Raw genomic sequence first — 21,266 nt, 5'->3', positions numbered from 1 at the left:
TTTCTTGAGTGGTTCATTCATTTTTGAGAATTTAACAACCAGCCGTCTTCATAAGCATGGAAGTAAAGTCCCTTATAAAGAATAATGTACTCTGCTTCTAGTTAATTAAAAATATAAATCACAGTGACGATGGCCAGACTTGTGACTGTGTCAAACACTGCACTGTGTATCAAACACTGTTCTTCAGTGTTTGTGTTTGCTCAGTTCTTTCCCATGACAACTTCTGAGGGAAGAACTGCTTCTATTCCCATTTTATAGATGATGAAACTGAGGCATAAACCCATCTAAGCCACTTGCCTGAGGTCACAGAGCTTTCCAGGCGCAGCTCCTAGGGCTTGTACTTGTCACCATTCTACTGCCCTGTCTTATTGGGAAGAGTATCCAGCCAAGGCTTTAGACAAAATTGAAACACCAACTCTTAAGATTTCTTAATTAATGGAAAAACAAACTCCTAGAATTAACCATGAAAAAAAGTGAAACTGGTAGTCACTCAGTCATGTCTGACTCTTTGCGGCCCCATGGATTATAGCCCACCAGACTCCTCTGTCCATGGGATTCTCCAGGCATTACTGGAGTTGGTTGCCATTCCCTTCTCCAGGGAATGGAGGTAGCCATTTCCTTCTCCCAACCCAGGGATCGAACCCAGGTCTCCTGCATTGTGGGCAGATTCTTGACTGTCTGGGCCACCAGGGAGGCCTGCCAGCATATAATCAGCATTTTAGCCAGAACAAGCTTTTGTACTTATTATTCACTGAGAAAGCCCTCCAGTGAGAAAAGGAAGGTAAAAGTAGAAGGTGATACAAGAATATGAGGGCTCTGAGCCTCTTTATCCAATAGAGGACCAAGGCCTGGGCATTCAGAGCTGCCTGTGTATCAGGATTACTCCCATTATCCACCTCCCCACCCTGCTGTAGGTACCGGCCAGGTATCTATCCTGTCTGAGTCTCTTGAACGCTCTGACTGCTTGTGAGCGTTGCCGTAAGGACTCTCTAGAGGGTTTTCTGCAGAACTGTTGTCCCTTGAGATGCTTCTTATAAAGGCATCTTGTGGACAATAGATTTGGAAAGCTGGCTTACTGCATTTGCTTCTGAAAAATTGACAGCATGCCTGGGCCTATCCCAGAGCCTCAAGAAATCCTCTACTCAGGAAACCTGTGTACTGTTTTAAATCCAATATTGCAGAAACCTGCTTGATTACAGAATTCTTTGTTTCTTAGAATGCCTATGAAACCATCAGTAAAACTCGTGCCTGAGAAGATGCCACCTCCAGGTAAGCATGTCCGTGTAGAGCAGCAGGACACACAGAGAGAAGGAAAGAAAGACTAGAAGGGAAGATGGTTCAAGGCGAGAACGTGGGTGGAGTACAAACTGAAATGTCCCTGGTGGTTACTGTAGTGCTTCTTACGTGCTAGTCCTAAAAAAAAATCTGTTGCACTGAAGGGTACAAAGGGAGGAGGAATTTGATTATGTAAGACAAAGCAGTGGGACTGACATATTAGCAGCCTGGGCTTAGTGACCCACACAGTATCGCCTTACTTCTGGAGAGGAGGAAAAGGAACACTGTGTGTTGGGATGAACCAGGCTACCCAAGGAGAATGAAGAAGATGGAAGAAAGTTCCTTCACTTGGACTTAAGAGCTAAAACTTAAAAAAAAAAGTTTGGACTTCAGTTTTCTTTTTTTTTTCTTTTCAAACTTTGAAAGCCACAAAAGACAGCAGAAAAGCCAGAAAAGAATATGCAGTCTCTCATGCAACATTGTAACAAATATTACCTTTGTTTAAAAAAAAAAATCATAGGAAGGTTTGATTTCCTTCTTGAAGCTCCCAAGAAATAATAGGGAAAATGAAATTAGTGAAGTGTAGACCCTTTTCTGCCTCAGCTGTAGATACAGCCTTAGGATAACGTATTTATGAAAAAATACTGTCCCCTTCGCTTCACGTTTTCTAGAGTTTCTAGAACCTTTATAAAGAATTATAAAAGTGGTAGGGGGTTGTTCTGGGGAAAATCCTCCATCCCCAGCATCCCTTACCCACCCACAGCGCTGCACAGTGACCTGAATTCAAAGCAAGAGTGCTGTGGGAATATTATTTATGAGCACATATTACCGTGTGCAAAGACTGCAAAGCAAGAAACAATTTGTTTGAGGCTATAGCTTTACTTCTTGGAATCATTTTAAATGGGTAGAGAGGGAGGTTGCTAAAAATGCTCTAAAGTTGAAGCATTAATCCAGGCTAGGGGTAGACGAAGGCAAACGAAGGAGAGCGTGGAGAAGAGCCCACCTCCAAGTCCGAAGGTGGGTGGACTGCTCCACCCCTCCAGCAAAGCTGGCAGGACACTGTCCGAGGGGTAGGCAGTTAAACTTAAAACCTCCCATTATTAATGAGAGCTTCGAGCAAGTCAGGCCGAGACGAGCAGCTTCACAGGCGGCTTCGCTGAAGGTCTGTGAGGAGTTTATCAGGGCTGGCCCTTCATCTCTGATAATTTCCAAATTCTCACTTCGGGTCCCAAGCGGCCTGGCTTATCTTCATTTCTGTGAGATCTCTGGTCTTTATAATAAATCCAGCACCCCCCCCCTTCCTTTGTGCTAGTTGGAATGGCTCTTTTCTTGTTCCCAGAAAAAAGCTTCCCAGGACCAGGGGATTTGAGATAAACGGAGAATTTCAGTACAATGTGGTGCACTCAGCCCTCCCCCGGGCCTCTGTGTGATCTGCCTGGATACTTCTGTTCTAGGCTATTGCACCGAAACAGCACGAAGCAGAAGAAGAACCGAAACTAGAGATGAGCTCTGAACAGACAGTCGCTATGAAAAATAATACAACATTTTCAGAACAACCGGGGCCTACAGAAGTCTCAAGGTGACAATATAACTATGCATGCGTGCCAATCACTTCAGTCATGTGCAACTCTTTGCGACCCTACAGACCACAGTCCTCCAGGCTCCTACGTCCATGGGAGTCTCCAAAAGAGAATACTGGAGTGGGCTGCCATGCCTTCCTCCAGGAGATCTTCCTGACCCAGGGATAGAACCTGCATCTCTTATGTCTCCTGCATTGGCAGGCAGGTTCTTTACCATTAGTGCCAGTGGGGAAGCACACTATAGCTATATCTTTTTATCTATTATTTCTTAGATTTTGAAAAGGAAAAAATATAAAGAATGTCCCTGTACACAGTATATGCAGTAGTAAATAGAAGATAAGATACCTTTTTTTTTTTAATATCTAAGAACTGTACAAAAAAGAGCTTCATGACCCAGATAATCATGATGGTGTGATCACTGACCTAGAGCCAGACATCCTGGAATGTGAAGTCAAGTGGGCCTTAGAAAGCATCACTACGAACAAAGCTAGTGGAGGTGATGGAATTCCAGTTGAGCTATTCCAAATCCTGAAACATGATGCTGTGAAAGTGCTGCACTCAATATGCCAGCAAATTTGGAAAACTCAGCAGTGGCCACAGGACTGGAAAAGGTCCGTTTTCATTCCAATCCCAAAGAAAGACAATGCCAAAGAATGCCCAAACTACCGCACAATTGCACTCATCTCACACGCTAGTCAAGTAATGCTCAAAATTCTCCAAGCCAGGCTTCAGCAATATGTGAACTGTGAACTTCCTGATGCACAAGCTGGTTTTAGAAAAGGCAGAGGAACCAGAGATCAAATTGCCAACATCCGCTGGATCATGGAAAAAGCAAGAGAGTTCCAGAAAAACATTTATTTCTGCTTTATTGACTATGTCAAAGCCTTTGACTGTGTGGATCACAATAAACTGTGGAAAATTCTGAAAGAGATGGGAATACCAGACCACCTGATCTGCCTCTTGAGAAATCTGTATGCAGGTCAGGAAGCAACAGTTGGAACTGGACATGGAACAACAGACTGGTTCCAAATAGGAAAAGGAGTACGTCAAGGCTGTATATTGTCACCCTGCTTATTTAACCTATATGCAGAGTACATAATGAGAAACGCTGGACTGGAAGAAACACAAGCTGGAATCAAGATTGCCAGGAGAAATATCAATGACCTCAGATATGCAGATGACACCACCCTTATGGCAGGAAGTGAAGAGGAACTCAAAAGCCTCTTGATGAAAGTGAAAGTGGAGAGTGAAAAAGTTGGCTTAAAGCTCAACATTCAGAAAACAAAGATCATGGCATCAGGTCCCACCACTTCATGGGAAATAGATGGGGAAACAGTGGAAACAATGTCAGACTTTATTTTTTTGGGCTCCAAAATCACTGCAGATGGTGACTGCAGCCATGAAATTAAAAGACGCTTATTCCTTGGAAGGAAAGTTATGACCAACCTAGATAGCATATTCAAAAGCAGAGACATTACTTTGCCAACAAAGGTTCGTCAGTCTAGGCTATGGTTTTTCCTGTGGTCATGTATGGATGTGAGAGTTGGACTGTGAAGAAGGCTGAGCACTGAAGAATTGATGCTTTTGTACTGTGGTGTTGGAGAAGACTCTTGAGAGTCCCTTGGACTGCAAGGAGATCCAACCAGTCCATTCTGAAGGAGATCAGCCCTGGGATTTCTTTGGAAGGAATGATGCTAAAGCTGAAACTCCAATACTTTGGTCACCTCATGCGAAGAGTTGACTCATTGGAAAAGACTGATGCTGGGAGGGATTGGGGGCAAGAGGAGAAGGGGATCACAGAGGATGAGATGGCTGGATGGCATCACCGACTCCATGGACGTGAGTGTGAGTGAACTCCGGGAGTTGGAGATGGACAGGGAGGCCTGGCGTGCTGCGATTCATGGGGTTGCAAAGAGTCGGACATGACTGAGCAACTGATCTGATCTGAAGCAGGTTTTGTTTTATTTTTTTAAATTTTGATAAGATACTTTCAAATTGCTGATTTTATCTGAATGTTAAAAATGTCAAATGATTATATAAATTGTGTGCCTATTCAGAGTAGGGTGATTTTAACTGAACAATTTCTAGAAAGCCAAAAAAGCATTCTTTGCTAACCATTCTATTATTGTACATTATGAAATTATTTTAAATAAGATACTTTAAATGATTAAGAAGGGGAGACTGCTTTCAAAATGAAACAAACTTCCCTTTGAGTATACATTATTTCAGTTTAAATTATGTTTTTAAAGAGAATATCATATAATTTTTTGGAAAATATTACACCTGGGATAATATGCCTGATCTAGTTGCTACCAGACAATAACCATCAACTTGTTTCTATTTCAATGAAGATTCCAAGTTCACAGAAACTTAGAAACATGCTGTTTCCATAGCAGCAGATAAAGGGTGAAACTCAAAAGATTTTATTGATTTTAACACAGCTTAGAGAATTTGCTCTCTTTTTTAGCAGTAATTTTTGCTTTTTCTTTAGTCTTTAGCAACATCCCATATTCTCTTGTCTAAATGTATCTAGCAAGTCATAAAAAATTTTGAAAGTAGGTTAATTATGACATTACTGTAAAATTACACATTCTTAGAGATAGTAATATATCTAACTCTTAATGTAAAAGAGATGCTAAACTATGGATCAGGCATCAAGGACTCTACATGTCATGTCAGTTTAACATATGAATAAAATATGTCCTTCTATCACAAATGTTTTAAGATAATTCATTAGTGATTAAAAAGCATGTATAACATTTGCTGTGGCTGTTGATTTATTGACTCAGACACCGGGAATCAGGCTTTTAAACATAAACGTTACAGCTACAAAATGCGTTTCTTCATGGTTAATGGGGCACCATGACAATGAATAACTGAAATTAGGAGTATAATTGTTCCAAGTGAGCATGCTAAGAAAAAAGGGAACAGAGTTTTTTCTTCTGGGCCTGTGTTCAGTTGGATGTTTTTTCACCGATTATTCTGATCTCTTAAAATTTCTATTTGTCAAAACACAGAGAAATGGCCCACCTGTAACAGACATACAGCCTAAGGGAGCGATGAGAGTAATGGGGGCGAATCCATAGGCCACGAAGTTTCCCGTCTCTCCCAGGGCCATCAGTATGACTCCGCCCCACCACAACACGCTCCTGAAGTATGGCCTTGGGTGTTCCTGCTGTGCCGACCGGAGATGTGAATACTTCTAGAAGTCAAACAGAATGTAAATAAGAAAACATTTCCACGTAACTAAAACTTGCCTTGAAAATTTTGGTCCTATAAAATTGCTTCATGGCTCTTAAATTTATTTGCCGATTATAATAGAGCAATTATTATGATTTTCTGTTTTGTTCCAAACATACTAAAAGTGACTCATACTGACACAGTATTTTATAGTTTAAAGGGCCTTCTTCAATATTAATTAATTCTCATAGCTCTGTGAATAAATATCATTATTACTATCTAAAGGTGGGATGTATGTTAAGGAGTTAAGTGACTTTTTATTCTACCACACCAAAATACTTCTTTTATTAGATTGTCAAAAAAAAAATCAGGTTCCCAAAATAAACATCATTGAAATAAATATGCTAAATTATTAAAGAAACACCTTTGGAAAAGGGATTTAAAGAAAGCATATCTTAGGATGAGTCAAAGTAGCTACCACAATAAATGTTACAGGGCAGAAAGCTCTGGTAGCAGAGGGTTGGGATGGAGGAACTCATTTCTATCTGCTTTGAATATATTCTTTTATTGCAAACATGTGAATTCCTGAAAAACTGGCCATTAAATAAAGCCCTATTTCCCTCTTGATTTTTATGATAACTTAACTCACTTCTTTAAGAAGTATGTACAATTCTAGATGACTTTAAAATTTTTTCTTTAAATTTTTTTTAAAAGCTTCAGAAGTTATTCAGAAAATAATAAAAGTACTATAAGAAAATGTAGAACATTAAATAAATCTTGGTTTATGCCAACATTATGAACATCTTTTCTCAGTGTGATACAAATTCACATGAAGTTTGACTGGGGTATACAATATTAATAAGAGGTTCACAAAAACTTTTAACTTCTTTTAAAATCAGAAGAAAAAACATGAATACAATCCAATCAGTACTACATCTGTCTTTGTATCAATAAGGACATAAGATACACTTTCTTTAATGGAGGAAGAAGGCAAGAGTGTCTGAGGCTTATTAAAGTCATAATGTGTTCCTGGATCAAACAACAGAGTTAGAAAAATAAGCTTCTTCTTACCTGAATATTTAGGGAAATGCTGATTACCAGGTTTCCTAAAATGGCCAGCAAAACTCCAAAAAGGTGAATCTATAAAAGAAAATGTTTTCTTTAAATAGCACTTGTAAGATATTTACCAGAAAAAAAAAAACTACAAAAATTTAAGTTGATACATTCATTCCTTTGTTCATTCATTCTGCAAATATTTCCATAGTACCCATTTGCCAGGGTCATTTGGAATACGGACAACGGTTTTATTAGGATTAATTTCTCACTTTAGTCAAATATTATTTTTTAGAACTAGTTCAATCTGTATTTAATTCTCTAGGTACTTGCTCCATTTACTAAAATAAATCGTCATCAGGTTCTCACTTTTTCCCACTAAGATGCTTCTGCTGCTGCTGCTGCTAAGTCGCTTCAGTCGTGTCCGACTCTGTGCGACCCCAGAGACAGCAGCCCACCAGGCTCCCCCATCCCTGGGATTCTCCAGGCAAGAACACTGGAGTGGGTTGCCATTTCCTTCTCCAATGCCTGAAAGTGAAAAGTGAAAGGGAAGTCACTCAGTTGTGTCTGACTCTTTGCGACCCCATGGACTGCAGCCTACCAGGCTCCTCCATCCATGGGATTTTCCAGGCAAGAGTACTGGAGTAAGATGCTTCTTATCCTGTTTTCAATTTTCCTCAGCAACTCCTCTGATTGGGGTGTTCATTGCCTCAAGTATGTGAATGCTTTTCTCCCTCTTTTTTTTTTTTTTCTTTTTCTTAAGACATTCTGGTAGACGGGAAGATATTTTGGGAAACTGTGGTATGAAAGAAAGATCATTGGCTTTGGAATTAAAGGATAAATCTGAAGTTCAGATCTGCTATTTTCTGATGGGCAACTTTGAGCAAGCTATTTCAGATCCCTGGATCCAGTAGACAGGGGTTGTTGGATAAGATGTTTCCAAAATCCTTTTATCTCTAAAGTGTTATGAACTCTACCGGAGACAGACTAAATTTTCCACTGCTCCCCTGGTCAAGAACCCACAATCCCTCTCTACAGTCAACTACATCGAATATAAAACTACTATTCCAGCTCCCCATAATCCATCCTCATCCTGAATGCCTGCTGTCCACAGCACACTCAAGGTGCTCTCTCTGCCTTGGGTAACCTGGTTCTCGTCTTCTCCGGTCAGATGTCATACCCTGCTCAGGTCATTCCTCTCACCCAGGCAGCATCTCCTTCCCCGAAGGAGATGTCATTCCAAACAGACCTCACCCTCCTGGCCGTACAACCGTCTCAGACACCACAGCCCATCTTTACTGTCTCAGAATCTAAACGGTGCACGTCCCTATTTCTTCTTTTATACTGTCCTGTGTATCATCAGGCTCTATCAAGAGATGGCAAATTCTCCAAGGGAAGAGGATCGTGTCTTAGGCTTCCACCAAGTCTTCTACATCATCTACTATACACAGTGAGCGGCTTAAAAAAACACTTGCTTGAAAAAGCATATAGTGGTTTAAAACAAGAACTACAGAGGTTAAAAAAATAAGTTTTGACACATTGTCCAAGATGTTTACTATAGATAGCATATGTATTATTTGATAACTTCATAAGATGTATTTACTGCTACTATCTAGGTACACGGAGAAGGCAATGGCACCCCACTCCAGTATTCTTGCCTGGAAAATCCCATGGATGGAGGAGCCTGGTAGGCTGCAGTCCATGGGGTCGCTAAGAGTCAGATACGACTGAGTGACTTCACTTTGACTTTTCACTTTCATGCATTGGAGAAGGAAATGGCAACCCACTCCAGTGTTCTTGCCTGGAGAATCCTAGGGATGGGGGAGCCTGGTGGGCTGCCATCTATGGGGTCACACAGAGTCGGACACGACTGAAGTGACTTAGCATCTAGGTACAAAGATGTAATATCTGCTAGTAGTAAGAATTAGTAATGATAGAAGGGCTCTTTCCCCTTCTTCTTCTTTAGTACAGAACTTTTAACTAGCTTCAAATTCCAAAGCATTATTTGAATTTCAAATGAACATTACAAGCACAAGGAACCCTTTTCAGTATGCAAAATGCCTTTGAAGTTTTAGAACTTTATTATGCGTGCTGAAGTGAAATTCAGTATTTTTTAAAAAATGAAGCAGAAAAGCTGAAAACCCATTTAATAGCTGACATATAATATCCATAGTCTTTAATCAGTTAAGAATTTTCTTTTCCTAATAAAGGCAGTTGGCAACAATTTTGATCACTGTTCCTCATGGGGAACAATTGTATCATAATCTAATGTGCTATTTCCATGCTTTCGATTTACAATTGAGTACATTTGGCAGTAATCAGGAAAATAAAAATTCAGAAGAAGTTTGGGATTGAATGAGTAATTATGAAAATCTTCTGTAATTATAAAAGTAAATTGGTGAATAGAAATAACTTACTTCAAAATTCTTTAAATGATTCACTGAGTAGTTTAAACACCACCAGGCCCAGTGTTTAGAAATTGGTTAGCAGGACTTGGCAATGATTTCTTGGATATGACATGAAAAGCACAGGCAACAGAAGAAAAAATAGATAAGTTGGACTTTATCAACAGTGAAGTATTTTGTGCATCAAAGGACACCATTAGCACAGTGAAAGGCAACCCACACAACGGGAGGAAATATTTGCCAATCATGTATCTGATAAAGATTGGTATCTAAAATAGATAAAGAACCCCCACAACTGAACAGCAACAAAAAAATTAACAATGCAGCTGAAAAATGGTCAAAGAACTTGAATAGACTTTCCTCCAAAGAAGATCCATAAATGGCCAATAGGCACATGAAAACATGCTCAATAGCACTAATCATTAGCAAAAGGCAAATCAAAAACAATTAAAAAATAATAGTAAGCTTTGGTAAGGATGTGGAGAAACTGAAATTCTTGTTCACTGCTAGTGGAGATGTAAAATGGGATGGCTGCCGATCTCATGCCATATACAAAAAAATCAGCTCAAAATCAACCAAAGACCTAAATGTAACAGCCAATACGATAAAATTCTCAGAATAAAACACAAGGGTAAATCTTTGTGACCTTAGATTTGGCCATGAATTCCCATAGATAAGACATCAAAAGCATAAACAACAAAGAAAAAAATAATTGGACTCATTAACATTAAAAAATTGTGTATTTCAAAGGACACGATCAAGAAAGTGAAAAGATAATCTACAAAATGGGAGACAATATTTGGAAATCATACATCTGATCATGTATCTGATAAGGCACTTATACCTAGAATCTATAAAGAACTCATATAATGCAGTAATAATGACAAATGACCCAATTAAAAATGGGCAAAGGATCTGAATGGACATTTCTCTAAAAAAGACAAATGGCTAATAAGCACATTGAAAAGATGTTCAACATCACTAGTCATTAGGGATTGCAAATCAAAACCATGGTGATAAACCACTTCATACCAAATGAGATAGCTATAATAAAAAGTCAGATAATAACAAGCATTAGTAAGGAGGTAGATAAATCAGAACTCTCACACACTGCTCATGGAAATATAAAATGGTGCAACCACTTTGGAAAACAGTCTGGCAGTTCTTCAAAAAGTTAAGCACAGAATTTACATTTGACTCAGCAATTCCATTCCTAGGTATAAATCCAATAGAAATGAAAATGTGTCCATACAAAAACTTGTACACAGATCTCCATACCAGTATTGCTCAGATTAAGCAAAAGTGGAAGTAGTGAACAGACAACCAAAATGTGGTATATTCATACAATGGGATACTGTTCACCCATAAAAATGAATGAAGTAATGAAATATGTTACAACCTAAGTGAACCTTGAAAAGTTTATGCTGGGTGAAAGAATTAAGTCACAGAAGAGCACATATTTTAAGATTCTATTTAATGAAAGGTCCAGATTAGGCAAAACTATAGAGACAGAAAGCAGATTTGTGGTTGTTTAGGGGTGGGAAGGAAGAGGGGCTTGGGCATGACAGCTGAAGGCTGGGGCTTTCTTTTTGAGGTGATAAAAATGTTCTAAAGTTGATTGTGGTGATGTTTGTACCACTCAGTGAACTGTACACTTTAAATGAGTAGATTATATGCTATGTGAATTATATTTCAATAAAGTTGTTACCAAAAAAAAATGATTTTAAAAACACAGGCATTTACTTTTTTTGTCCAAAGAAATAAAATGCTACAAATGTAACAAGCTCTACTTCAGTCTCTTCTCCCTCCCAGAGATAAATGACTGTTTTTATGAAGTTAACATAAATATATTTCTTTCCTTCCTTGATTTATTTTTAATATCTTCATTTTGTTTACTCCATTTTTCCTTTTTTGTCTTCTTCATTTGAACTCTTAACTCATCAGCTTTTTCTGCTTCTATCCAGTGATATATGCAAATAGGGATACTCATTTCTAAGTATATCTTCTGTTTTAGCTGCCTGCATACTTTTGGCATCCACAGTTTTCACTGGCATTTAGTTCTAAATATTTTATGATCATCTTATTTTAATCTGAGCCTATATTATTAAAAGGTGTATTTTTCAATATTTCTAAATGAATGGGGTGTTGATGTTCACTTTCTTGCTAATTTCTAATTTTACTGAGTTGTGGGCAGAAAACATGCTGTGTATAAATTAACATTTGCCTTTCACCTATTATACTGTGTAAATTAAAATTTGTGACTGGCTGGTGTAAGGTCAAACAAGTGATCCATGTATGTTTGAAAAAAAATTACTTAATAGTTGAGTTAATATATTTTATATATTCTATCTATTCATCTATCTCCATTAATTCATTGCTCAAATCTTTGCTATTCTTACTAAATTTTGGATTGTTTGTTTATTAATTACCTAGGGAGGTATGTTAAAAATACATTCAAATGTGTCAGTTCAGTTCAGTTCAGTCACTCAGTTGTGTCCGACTCTTTGCAACCCCATGAATCACAGCACGCCAGGCCTCCCTGTCCATTACCAACTCGCGGAGTTCACTCAAACCCAGGTCCATTGAGTCAGTGATGCCATCCAGCCATCTCATCCTCTGTCGTCCCCTTCTCCTCCTGCCCCCAATCCCTCCCAGCATCAGAGTCTTTTCCAATGAGTCAACTCTTCGCATGAGGTGGCCAAAGTATTGGAGTTTCAGCTTTAGCATCCTTCCTTCCAAAGAACACCCAGGGCTGATGTCCTTTAGAATGGACTGGTTGGATCTCCTTGCAGTCCAAGGGACTCTCAAGAGTCTTCTCCAACACCACAGTTCAAAAGCATCAATTCTTCGGTGCTCAGCTTTCTTCACAGTCCAACTCTCACATCCATACATGACTAGTGGAAAAACCATAGCCTTGACCAGACAGACCTTTGTTGGCAAAGTAATGTCTCTGCTTTTCAATATGCTGTCTAGGTTGGTCATAATTTCCTTTCAAGGAGTAAGGTCTTTATGTTAAAAATACACTCAAATGTGTACCTACCCATTTTTCCTTTTAAATCTATTGAGCTTTGCTTTATGTTTTTAAGACCATAGTGCCAGGTGTATACAGGTTCAGGATTGTTTTATCGTCCCAGCTAATTGTTCCTTTTATCATTAAGTACTAATCTCAATGTTTTTTCTTTAAAATCTATTTTAGCTGATATTAATATACTTTCTTTTGATATTTGCCATTTTCCACATCACTTTAACATTTGTGTGTCATATTTTAGTCATCTCTAATACCCAGAAAATAACTGGATTAAAAAAACCCTGACACTTTTGTGAAATGGGGAGGTGAGTCCATTTTGTTTATTGTGACTATAAACATATTTTCATTTATTTCAACGTCATTTTTGTTTTTGCATTTATCTTACTTTTTTTATTTTGCTTTCTAATTTCTCTTTTCCTGAATCCTGTTGAAATGACTGAGTTTTCTTTATTCTTTTCTTTCCCCTGTTCTTCTGGCCAGGGAAGTTACATATCTTATTTATATTCTGTTAGTAACTACTGTTAAATGGTTTTTAACTTTCAATTTTGAAATAGTTATGGATTCATGGTAGGCTACAAAGAAACGTCGAGGTAGGTCTACGCACCCTTCCTCCAGCCTTCCCCTCGATGTTGACATTTTACACGATTACAGTCCAGTATCTATGGTTCCCTCTATCCTTTCCATGTGGAACTCCTCTTACAAGTATGTTAGACTTTTTATTTCTTTTTTCCCTAAAATAGCTCTCATATTTTCCAACTCTTATCTCTTTGTACTGAATTATGGAGAAGTTCCTCAGATCTATCCTCAAGTTCAGCATTTCTGACATCCCTTTGAGGTCAAAATATACATGCCCATCAGTACATATATTAAACTGTACTATAATCATTATCTTTAAAAAATATTTATTTGGTTGTATTTTTGGACTATTAAGAAAGCTGAGTGCTGAAGAATTGATGCTTTTGAACTGTAGTGTTAGAGAAGACTCTTGAGAGTCCCTTGGACTGAAAGAAGATCCAACCAGTCCATCCTAAAGGAAATCAGTCCTGGGTGTTCATTGGAAGGACTGATGCTGAAGCTGAAACTCCAATACTTTGGCCACCTGATGCGAAGAATTGACTCATTTGAATAGACCCTGATGCTGGGAAAGACTGAAGGTGGGAGGAGAAGGGGATGACTGAGGATGACATGGTTGGATGGCATAACCAACTCAATGGACATGAGTTTGGGTAAACTCTGGGAGTTGGTGATGAACATGGAGGCCTGGCGTGCTGCAGTCCATGGGGTCGCAAAGAGTACGGACAAGACTGAGCAACTGAGCTGGACTGAACTGATTGGTATTAGTTGCGTCATGTGGGATCTTCTGTTGCAGCACACAGGCTCTCTAGCTGTGGTGTGGACTTAGTTGCTCCACAGCAGGTGGGATCTTAGTTCCTGACCAAGGATTGAAGCCCCCTCCCCTGCACTGCAAGGCTGATTCTTAACCACTGGACCAGCAGGGAAGTCCCTATAATTATTCTTTACAGGTGTATTTTCCCTGGAGACTATAAGCTCCTTGAAGGCAGAGCTGTGACTTACCAACTCATCTTTGTAACCCTAATGACTAGCACAGGTCTCTGGCACAGAGAAGTTGTTTATTAAAGGCTATTTGAACTTAACTACTCTCAGACTGATTAAAAACTGTCTAGAAATAGTAAATTTTGACCTTTGGCCTTAGGAAGATCTCAAACGGAGTACTTTATAATCAACTGGGGTTGGAATTCAGTAAACACTCAGTTTCATGAGAAAACAAGCTTGTCCCAGAATTCAGATGTCAACAATTAAGGGTCCACTTGTGTGTAATAGAAAGCTGCCTGCTGTCTTCTAAAGTCTAGTTATTTCATATCTACTGAAATATTTAGGTATAAAGCAGGTGTCAGAAGCAGTTTCCTGCTAATAGACACATACTTCATTTATTGTGCCTCACAGATAAGCACAAGTTGAAGGTTTGTGGCAACCCTGCATTGAGGTCTTTCAGCACCTCTTTTCCAACAGTATTTGCTTACTTCATGTCTGTATATCACATTTTGGTAATTCTTGCAATATTTCAAACTTTTTCATTATCATAGTATTTGTTATGATTATCTGTGATCAGTGATATTTGATGCTACTATTGCAAAAAGATTATGATTCACTGAAGGCTCAGATGATGGCTAGCGGCTGCATGGGCGCAGGAGGGCCTAGAGGAGCTATCCCACGTTGAAGGTCAGGAAGGGTGGCAGTGAGGAGATACCCCTTGTCCAAGGCAAGCAGCAATGGCTGCACTTTGCTGGAGTAGCTGTGAAGAGATACCCCACGCCCAAGGTAAGAGAAACCCAAGTAAGACGGTAGGTGTTGCAAGAGGGCAGCAGAGGGCAGACACACTGAAACCATACTCACAGAAAACTAGTCAATCTAATCACACTAGGACCACAGCCTTGTCTAACTCAATGAAACTAAGCCATGCCTGTGGGGCAACCCAAGATGGGCAGGTCATGGTGGAGAGATTTGACAGAATGTGGTCCATTGGAGAAGATAATGGCAAACCACTTCAGTATTCTTGCCTTGAGAACCCCATGAATAGTATGAAAAGGCAAAACGATAGGATACTGAAAGAGAAACTCCCCAGGTCAATAGGTGCCCAGTATGCTACTGGAGATCAGTGGAGAAATAACTCCAGAAAGAATGAAGGGATGGAGCCAAAGCAAAAAGAATACCCAGCTGTGGATGTGACTGGTGATAGAAGCAAGGTCCGATGCTGTAAACAGCAATATTGCATAGGAACCTGGAATGTCAGGTCCATGAATCAAGGCAAATTGGAAGTGGTCAAACAAGAGACGGCAAGAGTGAATGTCGACATTCTAGGAATCAGCGAACTCAAATGGACTGGAATGGGTGAGTTTAACTCAGATGACCATTATATCTACTACTGCAGGCAGGAATCCCTCAGAAGAAATGGAGTGGCCATCATGGTCAACAAAAGAGTCTGAAATGCAGTACTTGGATGCAATCTCAAAAACGACAGAATGATCTCTGTTCGTTTCCAAGGCAAACCATTCAATATCACAGTAATCCAAGTCTATGCCCTAACCAGTAACACTGAAGAAGCTGAAGTTGAACGGTTCTATGAAGACCTACAAGACCTTTTAGAACTAACACCCAAAAAAGATGTCCTTTTCATTATAGGGGACTGGAATGCAAAAGTAGGAAGGCAAGAAACACCTGGAAGTAACAGGCAAATTTGGCCTTGGAATACGGAATGAAGCAGGGCAAAGACTAATAGAGTTCTGCCAAGAAAATGCACTGGTCATAACAAACACCCTCTTCCAACAACACAAGAGAAGACTCTATACATGGACATCACCAGATGGTCAACACCAAAATCAGACTGATTATATTCTTTGCAGCCAAAGATGGAGAAGCTCTATACAGTCAGCAAAAACAAGACCAGGAGCTGACTGTGGCTCAGACCATGAATGCCTTATTGCCAAATTCAGACTTAAATTGAAGAAAGTAGGGAAAACCACTAGACCATTCAGGTATGACCTAAATCAAATCCCTTATGATTATACAGTGGAAGTGAGAAATAGATTTAAGGGTCTAGATCTGATAGATAGATTGCCTGATGAACTATGGAATGAGGTTTGTGACATTGTACAAGAGATAGGGATCAAGACCATCCCCATGGAAAAGAAATGCAAAAAAGCAAAATGGCTGTCTGGGGAGGCCTTACAAATAGCTGTGAAAAGAAGAGAAGCGAAAAGCAAAGGAGAAAAGGAAAGATATAAACATCTGAATGCAGAGTTCCAAGGAATAGCAAGAAGAAATAAGAAAGCCTTCCTCAGCGATCAATGCAAAGAAATAGAGGAAAACAACAGAATGGGAAAGACCAGGGATCTCTTCAAGAAAATCAGAGATACCAAAGGAACATTGCATGCAAAGATGAGCTCGATAAAGGACAGAAATAGTGTAGACCTAACAGAAGCAGAAGATATTAAGAAGAGATGGCAAGAATACACAGAACAACTGTACAAAAAAGATCTTCACGACCCAGATAATCACGATGGTGTGATCACTGACCTAGAGCCAGACATCCTGGAATGTGAAGTCAAGTGGGCCTTAGGAAGCATCACTATGAACAAAGCTAGTGGAGGTGATGCAATTCCAGTTGAGCTATTCCAAATCCTGAAAGATGATGCTGTGAAAGTGCTACACTCAATATGCCAGCAAATTTGGAAAACTCAGCAGCGGCCACAGGACTGGAAAAGGTCCGTTTTCATTCCAATCCCAAAGAAAGGCAATGCCAAAGAATGCTCAAACTACCACACAATTGCACTCATCTCACACGCTAGTCAAGTAATGCTCAAAATTCTCCAAGCCAGGCTTCAGCAATATGTGAACTGTGAACTTCCTGATGCACAAGCTGGTTTTAGAAAAGGCAGAGGAACCAGAGATCAAATTGCCAACATCCGCTGGATCATGGAAAAAGCAAGAGAGTTCCAGAAAAACATCTATTTCTGCTTTATTGACTATGCCAAAGCCTTTGACTGTGTGGATCACAACAAACTGTGGAAAATTCTGAAAGAGATGGGAATACCAGACCACCTGATCTGCCTCTTAAGAAATCTGTATGCAGGTCAGGAAGCAACAGTTAGAACTGGACATGGAACAACAGACTGGTTCCAAATAGGAAAAGGAGTACGTCAAGACTGTATATTGTCACCCTGCATATTTAACCTATATGCAGAGTACATCATGAGAAACGCTGGACTGGAAGAAACACAAGCTGGAATCAAGATTGCCAGGAGAAATATCAATAACCTCAGATATGCAGATGACACCACCCTTATGGCAGGAAGTGAAGAGGAACTCAAAAGCCTCTTGATAAAAGTGAAAGTGGAGAGTGAAAAAGTTGGCTTAAAACTCAACATTCAGAAAATGAAGATCATGGCATCCGGTCCCATCACTTCATGGGAAATAGATGGGGAAACAGTGGAAACAGTGTCAGACTTTACTTTTCTGGGCTCCAAAATCACTGCAGATGGTGACTGCAGCCATGAATTTAAAAGACGCTTACTCCTTGGAAGGAAAGTTGACCAACCTAGATAGCATATTCAAAAGCAGAGACATTACTTTGCCAACAAAGGTCCATCTAGTCAAGGCTATGGTTTTTCCTGTGGTCATGTATGGATGTGAGAGTTGGACTGTGAAGAAGGCTGAGCACCGAAGAACTGATGCTTTTGAACTGTGGTGTTGGAGAAGACTCTTGAGAGTCCCTTGGACTGCAAGGAGATCCAACCAGGCCATTCTGAAGGAGATCAGCCCTGGGATTTCTTTGGAAAGAATGATGCTAAAGCTGAAAGTCCAGTACTTTGGCCACCTCATGTGAAGAGGTGACTCATTGGAAAAGACTCTGATGCTGGGAGGGATTGGGGGCAGGAGGAGAAGGGGATGACAGAGGATGAGATGGCTGGATGGCATCACTGACTCGATGGATGTGAGTGTGAGTGAACTCCGGGAGTTGGTGATGGACAGGGAGGCCTGGCGTGCTGCAATTCATGGGGTTGCAAAGAGTCGGACACGACTGAGCGACTGATCTGATCTGATCTGATATATATATATAAATTTAGTTTTCTGTGCCAGGTCTTAGTTATAACATGCAGGATCTAGTTCCTTGACCAGGGATCAAACCCAGGCCCTCTGCATTGGAAGCATGGCATCTTAACCAATGGAACACCGGGGAAGTCCCAGCAATGAATTATTAAGGTATGTACACTGTTTTTTTTTTTTAAGACACAATGCAAAATGTAACATAAGTGCACATTTGATAGACAATGCAAGTGTAAACATTACTTTTACATGCTAGGAAACCAAAAATTCATGTGATTTACTTTGTTGCAATACTTGCTCTATTACAGTGGCCTAGAACTGAAACTGTAATATCTCAGAAGTATGCCTGTGCACTGTATAAACTGGTATATATTATTCTTTGTTTTTCTGAAATTTTACCAAGTTATTCAAGGTTAATTGAATACTCATTAAATTCATTTGACACATACCTGTAAATAGTAGTAATTCAGTAAATCCTCATTAATGTCCCTAATTGGTTGCGATGGGGAGGTTCAAATTTGCAATGTTTTCCCAGAAAAGGTGGTTTAATTACCTTCAAGGACTTAGAATAACTTGAGGTAAGAGTCCCTTGGACTGCAAGGAGATCCAACCAGTCCATCCTAAAGGAGATCAGTCCTGGGTGTTCATTGGAAGGGCTCATGTTGAAGCTGAAACTCCAATACTTTGGCCACCTGATGTGAAGAGCTGACTCATTTGAAAAGACCCTGATGCTGGGAAAGATTGAGGGCAGCAAGAAAAGGGGACAACAGAGGATGAGATGACTGGATGGCATCACCGACTCAATGGACATGAGTTTGGGTGGACAGGGAGGCCTGGTGTGCTACGGTTCATGGGGTCGCAGAGAGTCGGACACAACTGAGCTACTGAACTGAAGCGAACTGAACTGAAGCACTACTAAACCCTGTTTCCAATTAGAGCCTCTGGTAAATGTGCTTTAATGATTACAGAATCCTCATCAGAAATCAGTGGTGTCATTTGCATATAGCGAGCAGCCCTTATAAACTTGCCACTTAATAAATTAAGAGACATCTAGTTTACTTCATTACTTTATTCAGAGTGCTCTCTGCCTTCCAGCATACTAGAATTAATGGAAGTTCAGGTTCCTCTCCTCCCCCTACCCCCTTTTCTCCCCTCCCTATTGATCTGGAGATTGGTGGTCAGGAAGGAGAACAGAGAGCTGGAGAAGGAAAGTGACTTGCACAAAGTCACACAGCTAGATAGATACCAGACCAATTTTGGCCCCAGGCACCCAGCTCACGTCTGAATCACCGTTTCTTCATAGACTGCAATAGGTAACTGTCTGGCTAGTCAATGTTCGTTTTCCACAATTTTAAACTTAGCAGAATCTGTTTCTTTTTCCTAGTGCACATAAACTAAAGCAAAGATAAAAGAAGCAAAGGGGCTCGACATCTTAACAATGTGATTACAAGTGCAGACCAGAAACACAGAAAGGTGCCCTTTATTTTTGTAGGGTTCACTCCTGTCACTACTGCAGCGTAAGGTCTGGCTTTTCCAGGATGTTTTGGCAAAAAGATGGTGGGAGCCACAGCAAAAATTTCTGGAGAATGAGCTTGAAAATATCAGCACTAATAAGTACTCAGGATATTTTTGTTTTACTTGGAACAACAATCTTCTATCCTACTTTTTGGTGCCAGAATGGTCTTTAGATATTTCACATAAAGTTACTGACCTATAACCATGGGTGGAGGAGTTTGGCCAGATGGTGATGGGATATGATAATAGGGATGTGTGGAATTGGTCATAGTCTGTTCCAGTCTCTGGCTCTGCCTTCAAAACATAAATTTGGAATCAGACCCTGGTGGAGCCAGTAGATGGTTCAAAAGAACCATAGAGTGAGAGCTAGTTTTGAACACTATAATAGTCATATTCAACTCACAAGTAGAAGAATGCTATCTCCTGTTCCAGGCAGTAAAATATCCCTGAACATGGAAATGAGAGGTCCAGTTTTTAGTATGGGAAACATCACAGGTTAAGGGATTTAGGTCAACTCATCACTGAAGGAGTGATCTTACAGAACCTGAACCTAAAGGGGATGATATGCCTGAGAAATGAGTATTCAGTTCATCTCATCTCACGGGAAACTCTCAGGAGTGAGCTGGGGTGGTTTTGTATTTGCACCTAGTAAACAGGTGCAATCTCACTTTCAGAACGTTGGGAGGGGATAGGCGACATCCAAAGTCTTCGCAATACATCCTTAAATTTGTAGGAGTAAAGATTCATAATGTGTGCAATTTACTTTCAAATGATACGTGACAATATAAATAAAAAACAGGAAGAGAGAGGGAGAGACAAAGAGAATGAGCCAGAACAAACAAATGTGGTATAGTGTTAACAAGTGAATCTCCAGATGAGGACATGTGGTGTTTACTGTATTATTCTTCTGAGTTTTCTATAGGTTGGAAAAATTCCAAACTAAGAAGTTAAGAAATCTGCTTTAGAGGCTCAATGAATTTTTTAAAGAGAATATGGGTTCATTTTAAAAGAGTTCAAAGAGGAGATGATAACAAGGAAAGAAAAAAAAAGCAAGAAATAAATAGGAAGCTGGCTGAACTAAGGAAAGAGATTAATAAGAAAAATAAGACCACTGCACAACTTAAAACCACATGTAGACACTGGTTGAGAAAAATATGAAGGTGGAGGAAAAGGACATGAAATGCAAGTGACCACAGAGAAGATGGTGGATATGGGAGACAGACAAAGTCCACATCAGAGGCTATTTGCTCAGTCATGAACCCATTTGGTATTTATTTAGCAACTAATAAATATTAGGTCCTATTTCAGGACCAAAGGATGCAAAGAATCCTCAAGAAGCTCAGAAGAGGTAGAAAAAGTGACCAATAACAGACAGCTGCTGCTGCTAAGTCACTCAGTCATGTCCGACTCTTTGCGACCTTGTGGACTGTAGCCCAACAGGCTCCTCTGTCCATGGGATTCTCCAGGCAAGAAGACTGGAGTAGAGTGCCATGCCCTCCTCCAGGGGGATCTTCCTGACCCAGGGATCGAACCCGCATCTCACGTCTCCTGCATTGGCAGGCTCGTTCTTTACCACCAGCGCCACCTGGGAGGCCCAGTAACAGC

At 39.9% G+C, this 21,266-nt stretch overlaps 1 protein-coding gene across 2 annotated transcripts in view; it reads right to left on the bottom strand.

Annotated features, from left to right (window-relative positions):
• NIPAL2 (NIPA like domain containing 2) overlaps positions 1 to 21,266 on the bottom strand; it is a 92,920-nt gene that overhangs the window by 58,524 nt on the left and 13,130 nt on the right. For both annotated transcript variants that reach the window (XM_061439285.1, XM_061439286.1), the window contains exons 2-3: positions 7,107 to 7,175; positions 5,886 to 6,057 (exon numbers count right to left, since the gene is read on the bottom strand). In XM_061439285.1, coding sequence (XP_061295269.1) covers positions 5,886 to 6,057; positions 7,107 to 7,175 — 241 coding nt within the window. The remainder of the gene's footprint in view (positions 1 to 5,885; positions 6,058 to 7,106; positions 7,176 to 21,266) is intronic.

This window comes from Bos javanicus, chromosome 14, assembly GCF_032452875.1.
Source record: "Bos javanicus breed banteng chromosome 14, ARS-OSU_banteng_1.0, whole genome shotgun sequence".
Taxonomy (NCBI): Eukaryota; Metazoa; Chordata; class Mammalia; order Artiodactyla; family Bovidae; genus Bos; species Bos javanicus.
Note: the sequence above shows the minus strand (reverse complement) of the source record. Positions and strands in the feature narration are given on the sequence as shown.